The 26,262-nt window shown below is 35.8% G+C and overlaps 1 protein-coding gene across 7 annotated transcripts in view; it reads left to right on the top strand.

Annotated features, from left to right (window-relative positions):
• Positions 1-26,262, top strand: part of map4k3a (mitogen-activated protein kinase kinase kinase kinase 3a) — a 145,410-nt gene that overhangs the window by 40,751 nt on the left and 78,397 nt on the right. For all 7 annotated transcript variants that reach the window (XM_056467838.1, XM_056467837.1, XM_056467834.1 and 4 more), the window contains exons 3-4: positions 15,753-15,843; positions 19,131-19,195. In XM_056467838.1, coding sequence (XP_056323813.1) covers positions 15,753-15,843; positions 19,131-19,195 — 156 coding nt within the window. The remainder of the gene's footprint in view (positions 1-15,752; positions 15,844-19,130; positions 19,196-26,262) is intronic.

Here is a 26,262-nt window from a genome sequence, read left to right as displayed (position 1 = left end):
GATTAGTGTGACAGGCCTAATGGGAATCTTTAGGGGCTTCACGATCTGATTCTGATTTTAGGAGTCAAAATCTGATATTAAAATGATTCTTGACCTACATTCTTTTCAACTGTGCTAATATATCTTTTCAACAGCATTTTAACCACAATTGGAGTTTGTTCTGTTTATGATTGGAATCTATGTTTGACAGTAAATGATTCATTTCAATAACAAGTCATATTCAGCATGAACAAGTTCTGAACGAAACAATGAAATGGCTGATTATAATGAGCAATTATAAAGAACAAAAAATTGTACTGCAAGTTCTTTTTTTAGTATGGTAATAACAAGGGTGCCCAAACTTTTTTTATGAAGGGCCAGAAACCAAACTTGATTGGGTTGTGGGCCAAAGGTACAACATTTTCATTGGTAATTATCCTAATTTATGTTAAAATTCTAAAAAAAATAAATAAAACACATTAATTGTATTAACTAATTATTATTATAGTTATTAATATTACACTTTATAATGTACTTATTACTATGAAAGCATAAACAATTCAATTTATAACAAAAGTGAGTTCAATGCCAAAAACACTAGTGAATCTCCTTCTGCCCTCTGCCTTGATTTCCTCACTGATGTCTTCTGAGGCCCCGTTTACACTACTACATTTTCGTTTTAAAATGCATAAGTTTTGCTACGGTTACGCCATCCATCCACACTACGCCGGAGTTTTCGAGTGCCGAAATCAAAGCGGTTTGAAAGAGCTTAACAGGCTGTTTTCATTCTAAAACGCTGCTGCTCTGTCTCAGTGTGGATTGGGGAAAACGGAGACAACTGATTGGGGCTTTTTCCTCAATATTAAGTAGCCTACACACAGTTCAGTCTTGCATCCTCTCCTTGTAAGTTCAGACTTTGCAAGTTTGATATGGAAAACAAACTCCGGAGGACATGTCGGGTAAATCTTAAAAAGGAGCAGTGTACTCTATAAGCTCATTCACATCACCCTGGCTACGTTGTTTCACTTTCTCAACAATAAAATGAAAACATGAAATAAGAAACTGCCTATTTTCATTTTGACATTAGCAATTTAACAGACACCAAAAATGTTGAGACGTCGTGTACTGTAGCTGCATATTTATATGACCGTCATCTTCATGCAAATTTATGACAAAATGGAGCCTATAACATTAACGGCCTCCTTTATTTCTCATTGAAAGTACGAAACACCCCGTGTCTTTCACTGAATATCAGTTTTAATAATCAATAAGTGCCATTATAAAAGTATAATGTACAATAAGTTTATACAGTATAGGAAATAAAGGCAAGCAATCAGTCAGTGTGTACAATCAGTGTACATGGTTACATTAATTAATATATTAACCTAACTTATCTATGTGCCCAGCCAAAACGCGTTACCTGAGAACAAGTAATAGATTCAAAAGACCAAAGTCAGGGAATATGTCGTTAAATTTAGACAACAAGATGAATTAAATATCACGTTTAACAAATATAGTGAGATTAAATTCAGCGGTACATCCTAGATGAACAGTCTGACGTGCACAGCTCCCATATAGGTAAATGTGCTCAAAGCATGCTGCAGTGCATGCCAGAGTGTGTGTGTGGTCACGTGATGTGCTTTTTCAGCAGTGTAATGTAAACGCAGAGTTGTTCAGAAACGGTAGTGTGGATGCGGATCATTTTCATTCTAAAACACTGTTTTAAAACTAAATTATCTTAGTGTAAACGAGGCCTAAATCTGTCGAGCGGCGATATGTTCATTTAAAAAAAAACAAAAAAACAACAACATTTAATTGAAACATTCAATTTGAGGTAGCTTTTTGTAGCTTAACAATAAAACAAACAAAAGGTTACGTTAAATTAGAAATGACGATCTCTTTTATGGGCATTCTGTCCAACGTATCTCCATCATTCTTCCTCTCTTCACAGATGGAAAGGTGGGCCAAATCAAAGGTTACCATGGGCCAACTTTGGCCCGCGTGCCCTAGTTTGGGCATCTGATTTATATCCTTTTAGCAAAGCAAAAAGGTTCATAAAAAATGGTATTTATCAATTATATTGGAATTGCTTTTAATTCAGAGCCACTAGCTTTTGTTTAGAACTAGCTTTAAAACATAGTAGTTCACAATGCAATGCAGTCACAGTCCTCATTTGCAGAACACAAGCCGCTATACGATTCTGCTGTAGTCAGTGTCTATGCATCACATTAATGCCACTTTGCCCACATTCTGTAGTGATTCTAAAGTCATTCGCACACTGGACGAGAAGCATATAGCTGCTATGATGACTCAAGGTTTTGTTTTGTGGTGCAGCAGGAACTTGGAGAGTGTCCTGAAGCTAGTCAGGCACCAGAATGAAAAGCAGAGTACAGCATTGTATCGCATATAAAATTTGTAAATTGGTCCATCTTTGTCCAAATTAAGCAAATCTGGCAGCATATAAACATGCGTCTGTCAGTGCTTATTATTTTTCTGTCTCTAGCCTGCACCATTGCCCAGATTCAAATCTAATTTGAATAAAGAATTGATTCGTAACTTTTCAGAATCAATTCAGAATCGCTAGAGAAAGTGATTTTTCCACCCCTGGTGAATTGTAGCCTTAAAATCCTTTTGTCTTCTCTGGCAGTAGTGTCACCACTTCTGCTGCTGTACTGCATCATCTCATCCCCTTCAAGATTGGACATGTTCAGAGATGCTCTTCTGCAGATTTTGGCTGTAAAGAATGGTTATTCTTTACAGAATACTTTACTTCTGCTGCCTTTCTGTCAGCTTGATCCAGTCTGGTCATTCTCCTCTGACCTCTGGAATCAACAAGACATTTTCACCCACAGAACTGCCATTCACTGGGTATTTTCTCATTTAAGACCATCCTCTGTAAACTCTAGAGATGGTTAGATGTGAATATCCCTGTAGATCAGCAGTTTCTGACATGCTTCAAGCAGCCCGTCTGACATCAACAGTCATGCCATGTTCAAAGTCACTTCAATCTCCATTCTTCTACATTCAGATAGTTTATTTGAACTTCAGCAGGCCTACATACCAAAGCAAACTAAGGCAACAACGTAACCAAAAATGGAAAGGTTTTTCCCTTGCAGTTTAAAAAAAGTTTCACATTTACATAAGTTTTTCAAAAACAAATCGATGAAAGTGTATAAAAAGATACAAGGCCAGTATTTGGCACTGTCAAACAGTACCTGTAGGGAATTGATGACGTGTGAGTAAGTCTCCATTTTTGGTTGTAATGGATGTAGATGTAGGTGTGCACTTTGCAGATCAACAAAAACAAAACCATGTACTCTGCTATTGTTGTGTTTTTGTTTGTGCTTATCTTCAATTTACACGCCCCTAAACACATACTGTCATCGTTTTCAAAGACTTTCATTTTTAGGGTGTTTACATGGAAAATGATAATGGGGCCATTTCCAAAAACTTCCTCTTGGAAACCCATTTTCAGTTTTATGCATTTTCAGTGACAAAAGTTTTTGTTTTTTTGTTGTGTGAAAACGATCAGGCAAAGCACATAAGTTTTCCTTTTTTGGCTAAAATCATCGTTGAGTTAATAACCCCTAAGTTTCTTACTCATGATTGGCTAATTAGATATCCATATATTAATCAACACTTAATAAAAGTGGGTTGTGCTTTTTACCATTAGAGATAAACATACTTTTTTGTATTATTCTGATTAGGAAAAACATTTCAGTATACTGTTGTTAATGCTGTGTATTCATGTTTGTTCATATATTAGTTTATGTACACATTTTAAGGTCTATTCATACCAAGAATGATTACCATAACTATAATGGTACAGTCATGTTACTTTTTAATTCACTTTCAAAGCAAACATTTTTTTTTAACGCTGATTAATGATAAAAAACATTACCAGCCAATTAGAATCCATCCTCTTTTAAAGACCGTCAACATTTAAAGTGGCAGATATTAAAACCACAACATGCTTGAATTAACAGAATGTTGTTGTGTGCTTATTTGGACGCTAATATGGTTACATATTCTGTAAGTATTATTATTTCATGATGCCCAATTCATTAACTGTCATCTGTATTCTGAAGTGTTACTATTAAACAAATTTGGGAAAACAAACAAAAAAATTGAAGATGCATTAGCATATCGTTGACTTGCAAAGAAATTATAGCAAAACTATTCGTGTTATTATACTCAGTTAATCATCAGTTAAACTCAGAAATGAAATAGTGTTCATGCTTTATTTTGAGGTACAATTCTTGTTATTAACAAATTATTAACTGTGATTTTTGCCACAATAAACGCGTGATAGTTGGGTTGGCATATAGGATTAGGGATGTAGAATAAAATCATGCAGAATATGTACTTAAGTAGAAATAAACAGTCAATATCTTATTAATATACAGGTTATTAACCACTAGTTAATAGTGAGAATTTGTACTTAAAATAAAGTGTTACCCAAATAGTCCAATAACTTCCTAATAGTTTTGTTTGAATAGGATTTGAGATATAGAATGAGATCATGCAGAATATGTACTTATAACTGGTACTACTCTTCAAGAACTGTACTCTTCCAGAGTGAGTAAAAGGGCTCGCAAAATCACTCTGGACGCCTCACCCCCAGCACACTACCTGTTCGAACTGTTACCGTCTGGTCGGCGCTTCAGAGCACCAAGCACAAAAACAGCCAGACACAGGAAAAGTTTCTTTCCTCAGGCTGTCTACCGTATGAACAGTTAAATATTCCCCTACTGTGCAATAAATATGTGCAGTACTTTCTCATTCGCACTTGTACACAGCACCTTATATCAATATACAATGCAGTACTTTCTCCATTCGCATTTGTACACAGCACCTTATAACCTGTATATTTCTAACAAATCTGTACATACAATTCAACATCCAGATTTTTTGACTAACTGCATCTCTGTTTAATGTTTATCGTCTTTTTTATTTTTATTTCATATTTATTTATTTTGTGTTGGTCATTTGTCACTTTATGTACACTGGAAGCTTCTGTAGCCAAAACAAATTCCTTGTGTGTGTGAAGCACATTTGGCAATAAAACTGATTCTGATTCTGATTAAGTAGAATTAAACAGTCAATGTCTTAATAATAGGCAGGTTATTAACCACTAGTTATTAGTGACAATTGGTACTTAAACTAAAGTGTTACCCAAATAGTCCAATAACTCTCTAATAGTTGGGTTTGAATGGGATTGTAGAATGAGAGCATGCAGAATATTCTTAATAAGTATAAAAAAAACAGTCAATATCTTAATGATAGGCAGGTCATTAACCACTAGTTAATAATGACAATTGGTACTTAAACTAAAGTGTTACCCAAATAGTCCAATAACTCTCTAATAGTTGGGTTTGAATAGGATTATGGATGTAGAAGCATGCAGAATATACTTAAAAAGTAGAAAAAAACAGTCAATATCTTAATAATAGGCAGGTTATTAACCATGCAGAATATGTACTTAAGGAGAATTAAACAGTCAATATCTTAATGATAGGCAGGTTATTAACCACTAGTTAATAGTGACAATTGGTACTTAAACTAAAGTGTTACCCAAATAGTCTCTGGATCAGAATTAGCTGATATTTAAAAATAAATTCAGCGCTCGTGGATGCTTGGCATATTGTTATTGTGCATTTGGAGTCTGTTTACTGTCTAATTTCTCTTTAATTAGTTTTTATTCAGCCCACTCTTTTTTCCTTTTCTTTTTTTTTTTTTTTGTCATTCGCACAGAGAAAAATCTCGCTAATCACTGTTCGTTTTTCGGCAGCATCTCTTATCTGCAGCCTTGCCTGCTTGTGAGCCGTGTCCATGTACAGTAATGGAATTTGGTTGGGAAATTTACCAGACCTCCAGACAGACTTCAGCTCGTCTTCACATAAAAGGCAGCAAAGATTTTTTTTAAAGTGTGGCTCTTAACTGTCCATTCTCCAAATCAATGCTCACTTCCTCCCCCTGTCTGGCCACTCATAAACACACTAAAGTACATCACGTTCACATGCGCCATATTTATACCAGCAATATTAAAGACAGGTTTTGCCTCGAAGCTGCATGTTATGCCCATCACACCTTGACTAAGAAGTTTGCTTCAATTAAATTAGAATGTGTCCTACTCAGAGAAATGCATGGCTGTGAATAGTCGGCTCGCTGCTTCCGTTTCCCCTGAAGGAGGTAAGAGGCAGTACCTCCCGCTGTCTCTCATAGTTATCTGGCCCATATGTGCAGGGAAATGTCAGTGCCTCTGTGAAACGCTCACTGGATCACTCGGCCCGGCAGGAAGTACGTGTCACCTGACCCCACTGCTGCGTCTTCGCACTTCCCTCAGGGAGTGAATGTCTTTTGCACAGACCTGCACATAAAGGACATTATGCAAAACTTCTCAAAAGCGTTTCTCCTGCCTGGAGTCAGTGGGCTTGGAATTAAAATAATCCTCGGAAATTGGTGCTGATTATAAACAAGCTTACTTCACAGTTCCTTAATTTTTGTTTTATTACTTGTTTTTTTTTTGCGTTCCATTTTATTGCTCTTTTATTTCATCGGGTTTGATGCAAGTGTTTTATTTTATTGCACTATATTGTAATGCATTTTATTTAGTGTATTTGTATTTTATATTGTTTACCACTAGAACTACATACATCATACATCATTTTTACTGTTTTTATTTTTTTCTGTTTAATGACTTTGTTGAAATGAAAATTCCCTGACTTTTATTAAACGTGTGTATTTCCTTATAACATTATTATTTCATTAAAGTTACAAAATACAAAAGAGTTCTGATCATTTCTACCTAGAACTACCAAAGCAGTTAAAATGACTGCATGCATTTCAGTATCCGCTACTTTTCCCTGTGACTTTAAATATGCGTGCCTCTGTTGCCAACCAACTTCTGCTAACAACTTTTTGTTGGCAAAAACCTAACTTTAACTTATATACAGTTGAAATCAGAATTATTAGCCCCGCTGTTTATTTTTTTCCCCAATTTCTATTGAACGGAGAAAAGATTTTTTTCAACACATTTCTAAACATGATAGTTTTAATAACTCATTTCTAATTACTGATTTATTTTATCTTTGCCATGATGACCGTAAATAATATTTTACTTGATATTTTTTCAAGACACTTCTATTCAGCTTAAAGTGGCATTTAAAAGCTTAATTAGGTTAACTAGGCAGGTTAGGGTAATTAGATAAGTTATTGTTTAACGATGGTTTGTTCTGTAAACTATCGAAAAAACTGTATCGCTTAAAGGGGTTAATAATTTAACCTTAAAATGGCTTTTAAAAACTTAAAAACTACTATTATTCTAGCCAAAATAAAACAAATAAGACTTTCTCCAGAAGAAAAAATATTATCAGACATACGGTGAAAAATTTCTTGCTCTGTTCAACATCATTTGGGAAATATTTAACAAAGAAAAAAATTCAAATGGAGTCTAATAATTTGACTTCAGCTGTATGTCTTTCAAAATAGCATATTCAGTGCAGCAAAAAAGCCTTCTTCCCTGCCTGTGAAAGCGATAATAAAAGTGAAGCACTGACAATTGCAGGTGATCTAATGTAGCCTAACTATAGGCTGTGTTACCAAAAAGATATTCACTTTAGGGATGCTTACTTAATTAAATAAGATGACAGACATTCAAATCTTAATTTTAATATCTCTATAGAAGCTTTATAGAATGTAAAAATGACTTGACAATATTACATCTTGTATAAGAATGGTCAGAATGACCACTATGGTAATTCTAGTTTAGAATTCTGGAAGTTCCAGTGTTAATTTTGTATGTAGCAGGTTGGGACAAAACATCAGATTTTTGCTGTTTAGATAATGTTTATATATTATAAATTATCATACGCTTACCAGCCACTTTATTAGGGACACCTGTCTGACTGCTTGTCAGTGCAAATTTCTAATCAGCCAAACACATGGCAGCAACTCAGTGTATTTAGGCATGGAGACATGGTCAACATGATCTGCTGCAGTTCAAACCGAGCATCAGAATGGGGAAGAAAGGTGATTTAAGTGACTTTGAACGTGGGATGGTTGTTGGTGTCACATAGGCTGGTCTGAGTATTTCAGAAACTGCTGATCTACTGGGATTTTCACGCACAACCATCTCTAGGGTTTAAAGAGAATTGTCTGAAAAAGAAAAAAATATCCAGTGAGTGGCAGTTCTGTAGGTGCAAATGCCTTGTTGATGCCAGAGGAGAATGGCCAGACTAGTTTGAGCTGATAGAAAGGCAACAGTAACTCAAATAACCTCTCGTTACAACAGAGGTATGCAGATAAGCATCTCTGAACGCACAACACGGCCAACCTTGAGGCGGATGGGCTACAGCAGCAGAAGACCACACCGGGTACCACTCTTGTTAAAAACTGGTCACTGAGGCTACAATTCATGCAGGCTCACCAAAATCTGACAATAGAAAATTGGGAAAACGTTGCCTGGTCTGATGAGTCTCGATTTCTGCTGCAACATTCGGATGGTAGGGTCAGAATTTGGCATCAACAACATGAAAGCAATGATTCATTCTGCCTTGTATCAACAGTTCAGGGTGGTGGTGGAGTGTGGTGGTGTAATGCTGTGGGGGATATTTTCTTGGTACACTTTGAGCCTATTAGTACCAATTGAGCATCATATCAACGCCACAGCCTTCCTGAGTATTGTTGCTGACCATGTCCATCTCTTTATGACCACAGTGTACCCATCTTCTGATGGCTACTTCCAGCAGAATAACTCACCCTGTCATAAAGCATGAATCATCTAAGACTGGTTTCTTAAACAAGACAATGAGTTCACTGTACTCAAATGGCCTCCACAGTCACCAGAACTCAATCCAATAGAGCATATTTGGGATGTAGAGGGATGGAAGATTCGCATCATGGATGTGCAGCCGACAAATCTGCAGCAACTGCATGATGCTATCATGTCAATGTGGACCAAAATCTCTGAGGAATATTTCCTGTACCTTGTTGAATCCATACCACGAAGAATTAAGGCAGTTCTGAAGGTAAAAGGGGGTCCAATCCGACACTAGTAAGGTGTACCTAATAAAGTGGTCAGTGAGTGTATAACTGTAATCCCACGTTTTTACACATTTGCATACAGACATAATTAATTAGTGGTGCAGAAATGATTTAAAATAATCACTTTCAGTAAAACTTACTATGATATTAGACATTAAAACTGTGGTACTGTATTTTTTTTTTCGTTTACATCATCATTAAATCCTAGTCACTACCAAACTGTTAACGTTGTTCTGTTTTGTAGCAGTAAATGCACTAATAAGTGACCTTTCATTCTAAACTGAAAATAAATGTGATCATTGGTGCCCGCACCCAGCTTAGGCTGTTTAATTTAATTCTGAATTATGCAAGTTGAAATATTTATCTCTTCCCCTCTATGTGGGAGTAAAAGGACTGTGTTGCTGGTGTCAGTTGGAGAGAACAAGGAAAAACTGGTATAAAAAAACTTTTAATGAGCCTGCAGCTTCCATCATTAAGCAAGCAGTCACAACAAAGTGACTTTGTTCTTCCCTGTTCTCTCCTCCATCTCTCATAATCTGTCTCTCTTCCTTCTCGTCTCGCTCTCCGCTCACACACACACACACACACACACACACACACACACACACACACACACACACACACACACACACATGCAAAGCCAGAGATGAAGGTCAGCTCTGATGGAGTCAGGCCAGAAGCCCCCACACGAGCATCATGGGTGATTGCCTTCTCTTGTCACCCATCAGCCAAGATCACATCACTTCCAATAAGTTACCAGCAGTTCACATTTTCAATCTCAGCCTGTTACTTTGCCGTCCCCAATTTTGTTTTCCCGTCTCTTTTTTCTTTTACAGCAACAAACATATTTCCCTGTAGGGGTGTGAGATATTTATTGTCTATTATAATATCATGATTGTTGTTTAACGACATGTTATCTGTCAATATTAAATACGCAACTGTTTGCAATAGTAATGCACATTTGTAGGGAGATGCATTATTGTAAACCCCTGAGTCTTTTGTGCATAGGTTTTGTAAGGGCTTAAATTGACCACTAGAAGAAAAGTCACATTTGGATTTATATTCAAAATTAGGGCTGCATGATATTGGAAAAATCTGATATTTTTCAGTATGAATACAGTTTTACAAAAAAGTTTGAATAGCACCATTTGAAGGTTTTCTGGTGAGTCTAACAGTTCAGATACAGAAATTGAATAATCTCAATGCAAAAAACACATTTTCTTTTTTTTTTTTTGTCTTATTTCTAGTCCAAATATCTAAAAGCATTCTTAGACCAAGTAAAAATGTTTAGTTTTCACCAACAGAAAAAATAAATGAAAATTAAGTTTTTCTTTAAAACAAGCTAAATTATCTGCCAAGTAAAATAATCTATTCTTTGCTTTGAAATGTAGATATTTGAACTAGAACAAGACAACAATTCTAAGTAAGAAAAGCATTTGCATAAATCATAGAAATTCTGTATAAATACAGTGATTAAATACTATTCTGTAGCTTTTGGCCAACTAAATTCAAACTCAATTAGGCATGGGTTGGTATAATTTTCTGACGGTATGATAACCTTGGATAAAAACATCACGTTTTTTTTTTTTTGGTATTGTGATAACTGCTCTTAAATACGCTGTCTTTAATTGTCTGGGTAAAAAACTGAATATATTATATTTTTAGAAACATTTAAAGTGTTTTGGCTCAGTAAACATTTTAGCCTAAATAATGAATTTTTGACTTCTGCTGTTTTCATTAGTTTCAAAAACACAGATTTCTTTACAATTTAAAATGGTATCTTTGGAGATCTTTTACTGTTACTGTTAGATACTGTTGTACTAAAAAGCTAAAACATACCATTGGAACGGTATAGCATGAAAATCTTGGTGATTTTTAGATCTTGACTTTTCCAAACCGCTGTATATCTTGAAAACTGTTATCATCTCATTCCTAGACTCAACATTGCATATCTTTGTGATTTGACTATTGCGGATGTGCGCATTGCGATATCGATGCTGAAATAATATATTGTGCAGCCCTATTCAAAATATTAGTGATTGTTGGTTTGTTCTAGTAAGCAACAGTCAGATTCACTGGAAAATATAGTGACAATTTCATGGTACAAAATGTCCTGCACTAAACAGTGTTGGGTGTTACTGTAATTAGATTACTTTCCACTTTTCTGGTACTTTTCATAGTAAAGTAAGGATTACTTCTCATCATTATGGAGTTTAATTACAGTTCCTTCTAATGAACTTGCCTTAAATACTGTATATAAAGCCAACAGTTCTGGATAAACCAATTCAGAGAAGCAGAATGATTTTACTTTTTGTTATACAATTATATTTTGAGAAATAAATCTATTTTTCAGTTGCAGTTTCATTTATAAATTGAACATACTTGACAAACACTAAATTGAGTGCGAATTTAATGGTAATATATGGAGGTATGTATGAAATATGGTGTCAGTAGTTTTGAAATCATTCATGCTATGCTTAACACTTAAGTATTAAGAAGATTTAAAAAGCTAAAAAGCCCTATTTAACAAACATAAATAATTTAAAGCATTCCATTTCTATTGACTGAAATTGATATTGATTTTATGTAATCAATTAATTGACTTGCCTATTAAGTAATTAAGTTACTTTTCAGACAAAGCTACTGAAAAAGTAATTAAAATACAGTTTTAATAATGTAATTAATTACTTTTTTGAAGTAACTTACCCAAAACAGCTAATAGGTTACATTATCTTTGCATTTCTAATGTTCTTCTCACAGAAACCACACATCTCTTCACCAGATATCCTCATTCTTACAACTAAAGCTCCATTACTAATGTAATAATACATATTTGGATCCCATGCACCTTTACCCAAATTAATTCTCATTTGTTTATTTCAAAACAACACAGCAGAGTTTTGATGTTGAATAATTGATCTGGGGCATCACTGTGGTGCAGTGGGTAGCACGTTTGGCAAGAAGTAAGAAGGTTGTTGGTTCGAGCCTCGGCTGGGTCAGTTGGCATTTCTGTGTGGAGTTTGCATGTTCCCCCCGTGTTGGTGTGTTTTCCCCACAGTCCAACAGTCCAAAGACATGCGCTATAGGTGAATTGGGTAAGCTAAATTGACCATAGTGTATGCTTGTGAATGGGAGTGTGTGGGTGTTTCCCAGTGATGGGTTGCAGCTGGAAAGGCATCCGCTGGTGGTTCATTCCGCAGTGGTGACCCCAGATTATTAAAGGGACTAAGCTGGAAAGAAAATGAATGAATGAATAATTGATCTGTTTTTGAATGAATCGTTGTTTATTGATGAGTCAGTGATCCGTTCATAATGTTATAATATCTATTTATCCATGACAGACAGTGTAACAGCACAAAAACATGCTCACAACATATTGACTCCAACTTTATACTTAACTACTATGTACTTGCATTTGAATGAACCATTTGGTACTCAGTACTTATTGTGTACATACATGTTTCTGCATTATATACTGTATGTATTTTTATTGAATTTAATTATATTACAATACCCTGCAAACAATACAGAATATTAACTTGTATAATATTTCAGAATGCACTTTCCCACTCCAACATTTGTTAAACAGAAATAACATTTAAAATAAATCATAAAATAAAGCAAAATACAATACTATATAAAAATACATTTAAATTAACTAGGGATGCACTGATCCTGATACAGCATATTTCGGTTCGATACAGCATATTTTTTCTGCATCGGGTATCGGCCAGCTGGTACCGATCCAAATCCGATCTTGTGTGCGCGCTATGTTCTGTGTAATTTATAAGCCAACAAAAGCCATAAAAGTAGCCTATTATAAGGCACTAGAAAGTTATCATGTAGGCCTACTATATCCCAAATGTTCTGTAGCCATTCTATAGTTTAATGTGAAGTACAGATGAATATTCAAGTGGTTAAATTCATGTTCAGTTCAGTTCCGCTGCGCCTGTCAATTATTCTCCATTCAAGCGATTCATTCACGCATCCGGCTGCGCAGACGCAATGTGCGCCACTCCATAAGATTATTCTCACAATACGTTTCTGTTCTCTCATTCTTTTGACTGAGTTTATTCTTCTGAGGTAAATACTTTCAGTGCTGCAAATAGTTTGTAAAGCCTGCCTTATTGTGGTCAAAGTAGTTGATTAAATTAATAAAAGTAAAACTGACTTGCACAATATGGATTGTCATTAACAGAAAAGGGAATGTTTATTAAGTAAAACTGGCCTCAGACAATTTAGTTTTGTCAGCGTCAAACCTGCAGGAAAATTTCAGACTTTGCTAAAAATGATTAGGGTCAATAGTAGTAGCCTATTACAAATTTCAAAGAAAAATCTTAATTTTAAAAAAGGAAACATAAGCTGCACTTCAACAGATCAATGTCATAATGAATGCTCAGCAAGCATCATGTTTTTAGTTAGATTGTGTCCTCTGTCATATACAGTAGACCTATGGGTCTGTTGTTTTTACTAAAGAAGATATATTATTTGAGTTTATCACCAGAACTGTATAATTTAAAAAAACTGATCGGGTTGATATGGGTTGATATGGGTTGATAATCAGAATTTTGGTGTCAAGATCAGTTCCAAAAAAATGGTATTGGTGCAACCCTAAAATTGACCAATGTGCATGCGTATATAATAATAATAAAAAAACATTATTACATTAAATTTCGAATTACAGTCATCTTTCCAAAGGCATCCAATTTGTATCAATCCGTTTTTAAAGCGACCGAAATGAGACCACACTTTTTTAAAAGTCTGTGCTTCACCTCTGGTTACATATGTTAGTTTTTCAAGAGCAAGATCAAACAATTCCATTATCCATTGTTCAAGAACAGGTCTTTGGGTATTTTTCCATACCAAAGCTACTCTATAACATGTTTAGCTTGTATAAGGCTGAAATCTACAACTTTCTTATGTTTGCATTTATTATACTGTATATTTAAAGAAGTCTGTAAGTACGTTTATAATAATAACACTGTTGACACATCCTTGTACTTTACAATACAATATGAACACAGTTAGTAGATTGCATTTATATTGGATGTAAGTGCTACCAGATATTGTTTAATTATTGTTATTAAAAAACTCTTTCAATACTTCTTGGCTTTCAAATGAGCTGAGCTAACATTATGCTGCTGCTTTTCTAGAGAAAGGACATTTGGATAAGGGGTGTGATTCTCCATCAGCAGTCAGGAGGGAAAAGCACAGAGATGCATCAGGGGTCTGATGCTTTCTGAATGCTAACGAGAGATCAGTGCTTTATAGGCAATATAAGCACCTCACCCTCCCTTATCGTCTTATGCATGATTAAAACTGCATCAATGCTTCCATATGTGGCTCTCGAGGTTGCATCCTTAGAGGTGTTATAGTGATTGTTGGTGGGTTTTTTTTTTATTTGTGCTGATAAGCAGCAGTCATTTTCACTGAAGAATATAATTTAAAGCAGTTTAACCTGTTTTGCTTGTTTAATGGTTGTGTTTTATTTAATTGTGCCTTATGTTAAATTTGTTTTAATTATTTCTGCACTTATTTTTTAATAATGGTGCAAATTATAACTTGTGAATTAGGTTCCACAATTTGATTAAGTAATGTTACATTTTTTTAATCTTTATTTTAATAATAATTTATACCATATTTTGTTTGTTGTCTGTCTGTCTATATCGTTTATTTATTTTTTGGTTTATTTTTAAATGAATTTTTTTATCTTCTTTTTTTTTGTTTTTGTTTATTTATTTTATATTTGATTTTTAACATCAAGATTTTGAAGGTTTTATCACTGCAGACTGGTCAATGCTTGTAAGTTTTACCACAGACCGGGGGGGGGGGGGGGGGGGGGGGGGGGATATTGGTTTTTTGTAGATTGGATTGTTAGGCGACTGTGAACTGTTTTCTCAGAGGATGACAAGCTGACAAAACATTGCTGTAACTCTGATACAAGTTTCATTTATGGAGAAAATTAAAAAGCACTGCAGTCTATGGGTGCTCTGTTTTTGTCAGAGATCAAAAGTCTACGGAAATGTGTAAATTTCATAAAAAGTATGAAGCTGCTTGGTCAGTTCTTATCACATGACGCGGCATTCTAAAAGATGTTTAAACTATGTGCACCTGGAAGGCGCGAGTGCATCATGCCACTTGTGTGCGTCACTCCTATTATGCACGCACAAGCAATGTGCCTCCATTTGAAAAAATGAACTTTCACAAAAAGACACTATGTGAACGGCCCCTAAAGCTGCAATCATTCGCTATCTCTAGCAGTTGATCTTCTTCTTGCACAGACATGCTGGATTCACCTGATTTGTTGACAAATGGGTTGTGGATCCATTCCTTGGCAGTTGATAGGTCCTTCGCAAACAAACTTTAAAAAGACGTCTGTTTTTGCTAGCCTGTGAAATAAATTTTGGTGCTCAAGTGACCGAGATGTAACAATGCAATCATTTTTAAAATAAAAGATTTTTCATAATAATAGATCCTTCAGATAATAAATAAAACGAAAATAATAAATGATTTTTTTTTGTGCGCCCAGTACCAATTGATCCACAGACTGGTGCCGAACCGCCCTAAAGGAATACTGTTATAAATGAACCCTAATATTTGTACAAATGTAAACTTTTTGTTTTTAATGAATTGATATATCCAGCCTATCGATGTGTGTTGACTGAATTTTCCTCTCAGCCCTTTCCAAACTCAGCTTGTCCATATCTTTCTGTTTTGTCCCTCAACAGGCGAGGACTTCGCAGTGGTTCAGCAGGAAATAATCATGATGAAAGACTGCAAGCACTCTAACATTGTGGCCTATTTCGGTAGTTACTTAAGGTATAGTAATGACCGCTTTCCTGACCACACTTTTACTGTTCTGCGCTCTCCTCTCCTTCAGTCCTGCTCCTACTCCTGCTCTGTCAGTTCATATTCGTGTCTGGTGTGGTTGAGTTTGACACTGCACTCTGGTCAGTTTGGTCTCTCAGCTGCACTGCAGGAACAGCCTCTGTGACTCGAGCTCCTCTGCTTCTGTTTATTATACAACCTTATGTTTCATGGCCACGCTTACACCTGAATGCACATAAGATGAATAGGGCTTCGAACAAGGGTGTAGATTACATTTGATCATTGGGATGACATGTAGGATTTTAACATAAGCTATGTTTTCAATCACCTATTTTTATACACATTTTGGAATGTTTTGGGCCGGTGTAAGATTCTGACAATATGATAACCTTGGATGAAAAAAAATCACGTTTCATGGTTTGGTATTGTGATTCCTGCTCTGAAATTAGTTCTTTTGAAGTGTCTTGGTAAAAAACAACCACTTTTTCTCATTGAACACAATATATTTTATTTTAAAAAAACATTTAAAATATTTTGGAACAGTAAACATGTCAGGCTAAAAAATTTAAATAAATAATTGACTTCTGACCATGACCCATCTTTCTTTTCCTTGATATAAAGTGAGATTGTTCAGGTCCAGAGCATGCTTGGATGTTGGTTCATAAGCTATTGGTTTTTCAAACGTTTTCTGAATCGTGGACTAACCAGTAGCTTTTGAAGGGGTGGGTCATTATCTGCTGGAGATACTGTTGCCCTGAAAAACTAAATAAAAAGGTCATAAAAATGCGTTAAAAAACCTTACATATACCATAGGAATGATATAACAGAATATTTTTGCGGTTTTAAAACCTTGAGCTTTACAATGTTTAATATTGAATTAAAACAGTCCTGAAATTAGAAGTAAAAGTAGGGCGGTGCATGATCTCGTCATTTGGTAACCAATTGGATCGTTGGATTATGAGAGTTTCTTATGAAACTGGAAAATTGATGAATGGAAAATTGATGAATGGACAAAAAGGAGACGAGCCCTGACATCTCCATCCGAAAGTATTACCATGTGACTAGAAGTGAAGAAGGGGAGAGGGAGGAAAGGTTATTAAAGCAAATGAATTTTTACAGTATAATGCAGTGCACAGATGCTTTTTTAATAAAAAGTACTACTATGTATAGTTAGGTCCATAAATATTGGAACATGCCAAATTGAAACGCATACATTTTATAAAATGTACATTAAAAACAAATGTTCACAACTGAGTATGATAAACTTTTTATTTGGTAAGAAAAAATGTGCAGAAACAATAATGGAAACACATTTACAGAGTTTCAGCACAAGCATAAAAAAATGTCATGTTTTTTTGCTTCAACACATCATTTGATAACAAATTTAATGGACGTTCTAAAATTTCATGTTCCTTCTAAAAGTGTTTGAAATTTTGAAATGTTCTCTTAAGTGACGTTTGTCATCAAATTGGTTAAGTATTATTACCTCCCAGAAATATCTGGACTGTCTGTGATCCCAAAGAGCGAACCGTACCTTTAATTTTATCTTCTGAGGTCCAAGTCATTTATTAAATAAGAGCCCTAATGTCATCTACTAATGTAGCGATTTCCATTTATCTTTTTGATATTTGGTGCCAGTTTGTCAGTAATTTTTTTTTCTTCATTAGATTTAAACAATATTTTATTCACAAATGTTTTATGCAATATTCAAGTTTTGCACATACATCTAATTTGCATCTTTAGATGGAAACATGGCTATAGACAGCAGGGCCAGGTAGTATGCCCCAAAAAATATTAGTCACGATCAGTAAATATGGCAATAAATGTAAAATCTCTATTTCTTTCAAATTAAGGAAGGTTTTTTACTCTTTGGTGGAAACTAGACAGTTAATTGTTTAATTCAAGCTACTTTTTTATTGTCAGAACATGACAAACACATCAATAATTATGGAGTCATTTGATACCGAAACCCAATCCGATTCTTCTATATTGCATACAAAAAGAATAAAGAAGAGCGAAGAAACAGATCCAGGATGTTCCTTATTTTTTATTTAATTTACTTTCATTTAGGTTTTTCTTCAATGTCAAACATCTTAGTAATTTATTGGATACAAATGAATAATTCGATTTATAGAATTCTGGCACAACAACTTTCATTTCCTGATTCGCGCTTTTATATGTAGCTGATATTAACAGGTGGAGTTTAGTGGAATTAGTCACTTGTCAATCATTCTCCAGTTCTCCATTGGCCGCACCCATACATACCTCCTCTTTTTCTACTTCTACTTTCTAATTCTCTGCACAACGTCAAAAGCACAAGACTTCTCAACTGCAAATTCTGTGATCACAGAAAGTTTTGCTGCAGAGCTCAAGTTAATTTTAGACAACCAGACCTTTGCATTTCTATCAGCTTCATCTACTTGTACAAAAATGCTTCATTAGTATGCAAAACATCACACTCGAGAAGAAGTTTCGTTAATATATATCACCTTAAGGACCTCGAGTCTAAAACCACGTGATCGGGCCCGATTTCCGGTCACGTGATCTGATCTGGACATCCCTGGTAATTACTTAATTAATGACTACTATTTAGGAAATTTATATTAAGAACTTTTCAAAATACGGGGATATTAAATCATGAAAGAAGGAAAGGAGTTTTTGTTCCCTGAGATGATGTAGATTTTAATTTATGTTTAGTAAAAGAGACATCTGTAAAAATGTTATTTAAAAATCTATTAAAATTAAGTATTAGTTAAATATAACATTTAATCTAGTGCTAAGTCATTAAATGCAAGTCCTTAGTCTTTTTTTCTGAGAGAAAACTGTAGGAATCAACAGCATATACGAATACTTCAGAATTTACTACTAATTTTATACATTTACAGACTTTTTTCATTCTATAAACATTTAATATTTGAAAAGTGTTTGGACACAGTGAGATTTCACTGTTAAAAATTGATATATATCCATATGCACAGAAAGATAGTAAGGCGATCAGTTCAAGTAGGTAATAAAAGTAATGTTTCATGTCTCGTAGGCAGTGTGTCTCTTAAATATTAGTCTAGACATTAGTGCAGGTAGCGTGCAGAAATGGAGAAGGGTGTTTTTGATAAAAGCAGGTTGCTTGTGAGTTATGACTCTGTCTCCCGCTTGCTGTGTCATGACCCAGAAAAGTGTGCATCCTTTCACTCTCCCTATGGGGCTGCCATGGGGGACTATTTCAAGACACATCGATTGAAATATAATTTGTTGGTGTTTTTCTTTCTCTGGCTTTTCAGGAGGGATAAATTATGGATATGCATGGAATACTGTGGAGGAGGTTCATTGCAAGACATATATCACGGTAAGTTACACCGCGTAAAGGTAAACAATCAACTGCAGCGCTAACTCAAACTCACTCGGTGGTCAGTATTTCTGTGCAATGCAATATCTCCTTTCCATTCATTATTTAAAGAAATATGTCACCCAGACATGAATGTTCCGCCATCATTTATTCATCCTCATCTTGTTGCAGGCCTTTATGATTTTATTTCCTCTGTTAAACACGATATGATTCATTTCGAAGACTGAGGATATTCACCTGATCGCTGCCAAAATTGGTCAACATGAAGTCAAAACACTGAGGATGCTAAATTGCAGGCTAATTGTTTTTATATCCCAAATAGTTAGGGCAAGAAATAGGCTTTACATTCATTGACATTTATAGATGGATTGTAATTCAACGTCAGGAGCTGGAACTGACAGCAGGAAGTGTCACATGAAAACTGATTGAATTCATCAGCTTCTTTTGACCCGATTTGCTTCAACTTCACTCAGTATAAAGTCAAGGCATGGCAGAAGTAAAGCTGTGAAAGAATTTATGATATCCTAAATAATGTTACCATGGCAACAGGTAAAGCTGTTCTTGGCTGCTTTTGAGGCTCTTAACGTGCTAAGAATTTCATGAAACTCGACATGCATATCAGTAGGGATGTAATTATTCACTGCAGATACCAGGGTTTAATTTGTGCCGGAACACGCCGGATCCGTATCCATTACCCCGATCTCTTCCGGTACCTCGCAATTCACAAATTAAGCACTGCAGATACAAATTTGTGATGATAAAATTCGGTTGTGATGTTTAACGAAGTGCGATACATGTTTTGAACAGTAGAGATGCATTTACTTGCTCAACATGTGCTTTAGCGAGAAACAACTGGTTTTAGCAAATAGTTTAAAGCGGTGACGAGTGTGGAAGTTTATATTAAGGAAGCTATTAAGCTTAAATTATTATGGAGAGATATCAAGGGGGGTCTGTCCACACCACACCACCACCAGTGTGCAGCATCCACTTAGATGATGCGACGGCAGCCACAGGACAACGGCGCCAGTGCGCTCACCACACACCAGCTATTGGTGGAGTGGACAGACAGTGATAGATCCAGTCTGGTGAATGGGGATGATTGGGAGGCCATGATTGGTAAAGGCCAATGGAGGGAATTTGGCTAGGACACTGGGGTTACACCCCTACTCTACAAGAAGTGCCATGGGATTTTTTGATGAAAACAGAGTCAGGACCTCGGCTTAATGTCTCATCTGAAAGACGGTGCTCACTGACAGAATAGTGTCCCCTTCACTATACTGGGGCATTAGGGCTTACACAGACCATAGGTTGAGTGCCCCCTGCTGGCCTCACTGACACCACTTCCAGTAGCAACCTATATTTCCTGTGTGGTCTCCCATCTAGTTACTGACCAGGCTCAGCCCTGCTTAGCTTCAGTGAGTAACCTGTCTTATGCAGCAGGGTGATATGGCTGTGTAGCCACCTGGGTGCTTGGCCTCCTAATCCCTGCTTGCAGCTTTATTAGTAGAAAGGGTCACCTATGTGTTGAAAGGCCTGTTTTTTTTCTCTTTAGGTGAATATCCCTTTAGCCTGAAATGCAGGGTGTCCGCAGGGTCTTAAATTTAAAAATTTAAATTTTAGGCCTTACATTGGCTGAAATAATGTCTTGTAGGTCTTAAATAAATTAAGATGAGTCTTAATTTTCTCATGTCTATGTAAATTTATTTACATTTAGTTTATTATAATTTTTAAAACTTCGTCTTTTAAAGAAGAAATCTATGTTGATAAATGTTGTTTTGACACGTTATTTAAAATGTGGCTAAGAAATACTTACATTTTTTGATAGGGCAAGTAAAAGACTTCCGCTGTTAAAGTCAGCTGGTCCAACTATAGGCCATTAAAAAATCCTAAGCATTTAGCCCTGTTTAAGTCTGAAATTTTATTCATAATAGTCTTAGGGTGCTTTCACACCTGTAGATCAAATGTTTTGTTCCTAAACTGGAATTAAAATTGTTACAATGTTTATTTTTGTTCTTAGTGCGGTTTGTTTTCACACAGCAAAGTTTCTAAACAGACCAAAAGAGTTCAAACAAGCCACATGCGAGTAAACTTTCCTCGCATTGATGGGAGTTTCACAGTTTATTTTACGCTCAGCTGTCATACGTGGTTATTTTAATTTAGAATGTTAAGCAATACGACATTATAAGCAAAAAGGTGCTCTTTAAATTTGATACCCACAGACATCATCACCAAACCTAAATCAGAGAGGTAAGACTTTCTCATGTATAGCCTCATTTCAGTTGTCAAGGGTTGCAAAAATCGATAAAAAGGGCTAGAATTATGCATTATAGGCTTAAATTATAGGGAGAAATAACAGATGAAGCATGACAGCAGTCAGATTATGAAGCAGATGTTGATCTTTCTTTCAAGGTGACTATGCAGAAATGAACAAAACAATAGGCCTAATACAAAATATTCTGAGATTAAAATATGGAAAAATCATCAGATGGTAACTTCAGTCTATTTTCCTAATGGATAAACAGCTCTTGTTAATAGTTCAGCATGCGTTCACTTTTGCATTCAACATAAAACGCACATTTACTGGTAGAAATTAAATTCTGCCATACTTATAATTCTCCCTTCATATAGCCATATTTAAATCTCTTTTCATATGGATATTATATAACTATAATACACTGTAATATAGACTGGTTCGTTAGTTCATTGGATCGTTTTGCTTTCTCACTACAATCAATCCGCTCTAGAGTTCGTTTAAATCATTTCTGCAATCTCAGGCCGATTGATTTGCTGTGGATCTAAGAGCTATTGTGGGTTTCATATGTCAAACTAATCGCGCTAAACGGGCAAAAAGAGCCAGTTTCCGAAACAAACATCTAGTGAAAGTACCCTCAAAACATCTTAAAAAGTCTTAAATTTGACTTGATGAAACCTGGAAATAACATAATGGTGATAAATAAACTGTAATTTTGGGGTGAGATGTTCCTCTAAAGAGCTTAGCGTGTAACCAGTGACCACCACAATGTTTTTAAAGTTTTTCTTGCTTCCAATGTCTGTTTTTATATAAATAGACTTTCCTCTAATAAACCTACGGTGGCCGGGAAGTGCAAAACAACATTACAAACCATGATTTTTATAGTTGTAGACTTGTGTTAACCTGTGTCTACAAAGTCACACACGAGCTGATATTTTCCGGTGTTTGTGTGTATGTGTGGTACATTCCACGTCACTCCCGGTGTGTGGTACATTCCATGTCACTTCCGGTGTGTGGTACGTTCCCTTTCCGTAAGGAATCTGTAATTGTACATTTGTTTCGGGACTGGTAAAAGTGTTTTGCGTTGTGTTTTTCCTATGTAATTGTGTCTTATGATAGGTAAAAAAAAATTTCAAAATGTAAATTTGTCTCAAGCTTTGTAAAAGTGTTTCACACTTTGTAATGTTGTTTTGTACTTCCCGGCCACTGTAAATAAACAGTTGAATTCTTTTTCCTAATATAAAAATCTTAGTCTACAATAATATGAGAGTTTTCAAAACATAATTTCCTTATTTACTCAGAAAGGTCCTACATGAATATTTGAGCAATATCACACTCCTAGCAGTGCAATGTGGCTGTATATCGGCACTGGTGGGAGGCGTGCCTTAGTGTCCCACCAGTGAAAATATACAGCCACATCGCACTGTTGCGAGTGTTATATTGCCTTTATACAACAGTTTGACGGCATAATTGTGCATAAAAACAGAAAATCAAACACAGAGAGTCTCAAAACCCTTTTGTAAGAGGAACTACTTTCTTCCGCCATTCATTCACATCTGCAGCTGACGTCAGAACAGCAGGAACTACAGCAGTTGCTACTTCACTAACATCACTTTAGAGCTAGTATTTGAATGATTCTCTAGCGTAATGTCTAAAGTGATGACAAAGCAGGTGATTTTGCTCACATTTTAAGATTATAAGGCTGAACAGCATGAATTGCCTTCAGTCTACAGAAATAGCTCCCAGTATTTCTCTGTTGCAATCGGAAGATCACAATACTACTATGGTAAAAATTGAGCACTACAACAAACAAAACAGAGAGCTCGACTTAGAAAGTCATTTGCCCGTTTAATAATGATTTGATCAGCTGTAGTTTAAAATTAAACAGTTTTTCTCTTAGGGCTTATTATGAGGTCTCTGTAGTGTCTGTAGTGTCCTCTGCTTGTTGCTGTATGGGGGCGGAGTAATAAACAAAGGTGAAGGGTTAAGAGGCTGGACAAGTGCTGTTACTGGCAGAATATGGCACGGCTATCAGCCAATCAGATTCAAGAACCAGATAGAACTGTTGTATAAATTGATGTAATGGATGCATTGATTTGAGAGTTCTTTCTGTTTCCATTGCCAGTTTTTACATAAACAGACTTTGACCTCCTTCGTTTAGCAGTTCGATTTTTGACAGGTTGCCTACAGTCAAATCTAAAGCAGCAAAAATGCGAGTGAACAATCACCCCATTTTCATTCCTTCTGTGAGCCATTTCTTGAGCACCCAGCATAAACAACATAGAGATTCATTGAACCCAATCGTTTGAAAGCTCCTATTTCCGATGCCATTTTATTTTAGTTTTTTACATAAATAGGCTTTCATCTCCTCCAATTAACAATACGACTCATGACAGATGGCCTAAGTATACAAATCTTTTCTTAAATGTTGGAAAGTGTCCCTCTGTATGTTCCCAGGGGATAAATTTAGCTGAACTCACTGGAGTGGCCCTGTCAGATCATTAGAGCTCATTTTCGCGGCAGCTGTCGGCTGTTCTGTGTTCCTCTCAGAGACTCTGCGTAGGGGGGGTACATGGTGTTATAGCGCTAACGTGTTAGGTTAGCGTCCAGCCCCACATCCCACGGTTTAAACCCCCTGCTGCCTCGGCTGCAGGGTCGTAGGCTTGATTAGAGACGAGGCCGACCGGCTCCAGTCCTCCTACACACAACTGATAGAGAAGGACACGTACTGTATAAAGGCATCAGTAAAGCTCTGCTTGGTCAAACATGTCTTTAAATAACTCTCCAAACTAGTAAATGAGCAAGGAAAGGGAATGTGAGGAGAAACAGTGGACGTAGTGGAAAACCAAAGCCTCAACACCTATTTGGAAGTCAATAGAGTTTAATATGGGCAAGAAAAATGGGCCTAAGTACACTTTTTAGACTTATTTTTGTTCACATGTTTCTAATGTGTATTTTAAAGCAGTTGGAATATGTGTTTTTGTATTATTTAATTAAAGTTTGAAAGTAATTTGTATTTTATTCTACAAGAATGCATTAAATGTGTAGAATTTTACTAAAGATTTCTATTTCAATTAAATGCTGTTCTTTCAAATTTTGGTTCATCAAAAATCATCAAAAATGTCTTTATTTTTTTTTTTATCATATTTGTTAAGCTGTTTTTCAGCTTTAATAATAATAAATCAGGGTGTCCACAGGGTCTTAAAAAATATTAAAAGTTGATAAATAAAAAAAAAAATAAAAATTTAAGGCCCGTAAAAGGTATTAAAAAGTCTTAATCACGTTTTTATGCGGTATTAAATTTTGTTCAATCGTTGTTCAAAGTGTTTGACTCCAAAAAAGCATAAATATATTTATTTTCCTCCTAATGTTAACAACGACGTGCTCGATCCACGCAATTGGTTCATGCTGGGGTCCGTCCGGCCAAGCTCCTTTGTCCGGGTAATGTCACATAATTTACAACAAAAGCGGGAAGGTGATGTGAGGCTCTCCACATGTAGCGAAAACATATAGCCAAACAGATGGCAAAATGGGAAAATGTAAGTTTGCATACAGATTTTAATAAGAATTTCAGCAAACACCCTTAATCAAGATCACACCCGGGAAGTTTCACGCGTCCTCCGTACTTGCAGTCTTGAGTATTGGAACTGGACTTAGGCAGCTGATGATGACGTTACAGGAAAACACGAGGACGCAAGACTGCTGAAGAACCCATATTGAGAAACAGCCTCTGTTTCCACTTATCATTCTTGAGATGTTTTAGCAGCTTAATTGGAGTTCACCTTTGGTAAATTCAGTTGATTGGACATGATTTGAAAAGGCATACACCTGTCTATATGAGGTCCCAGGGTTCTCTGTAGACCTCCGAGACAGAATTGTCTCGAGGCACAAGGCTGGGGAGGATTACAGAAAAAAATTCTGCTGCTCTGAAAGTTCCAGTGAGCACAGTGGCCTCCATCACAGACCATAAGAAACAAAATTCTCTGGTCTGATGAGACTAAAATTGAACTCTTTGGAGTAAATGCCAGGCGTTACGTTTGGAGAAAACCAGGCACTGCTTATCACCAGGGTAATACCATCCCTACAATAAAGCATGGTGGTGGCAGCATCATGCTGTGGAGATGTTTTTTAGCAGCAGGAACTGGAAGATTTGTCAGGATAGAAGGTAGGATGAATGCAGCAATGTACAGAGACATCATGAATGAAAACCTGCTTCAGAGTGCTCTTGACCTCAGACTGGGACGACGGTTCATCTTTCAGTAGGACAATGACCCAAAAGCACACCACCAAAATATCAGTAGTGTGGCTTCACAACAACTCTGTGAATGTCCTTCAGTGGCCCAGCCAGAGCCCAGACCCATATCCTATTGAACATCTCTGGAGAGATCTGAAAATGGCTGTACACTGTTGCTTCCCGTTCAACCTAATAGAGCTTGAGAGGTACTGCAAAGAGGAATAGGCAAAAATTCCCAAAGACAGGAATAAGGCTGTAACTTAAAAAATGTGGAGAAAGTGATGCACTATGAATACTTTACGGATGCACTATATATTAAATCAATAAATAAATGACAGATAAATGCAACATTTATTATAATATTATTACATAATATTATTGTTTTTACTACATTATATTTTAGAAGATATGTAATATAATTATATAATTAGTTCTTGATAAGCATAAATTATAAATTATAAATTATTTGAACCAGTTCATATAAAAATCTTAGTCATCAGAAAAATCAAAACTAATCCTACTTAATATCATTCATGCTACTGCTAAGACATTTTTTTCATAATCATAAACTTCCATCAGTGT

This window comes from Danio aesculapii, chromosome 11 (genome assembly GCF_903798145.1).
Source record: "Danio aesculapii chromosome 11, fDanAes4.1, whole genome shotgun sequence".
In the NCBI taxonomy this organism is placed as follows: Eukaryota; Metazoa; Chordata; class Actinopteri; order Cypriniformes; family Danionidae; genus Danio; species Danio aesculapii.
The sequence above is the reverse complement of the archived record's forward strand: the minus strand, read 5'-3'. Positions and strand labels throughout refer to the sequence as shown.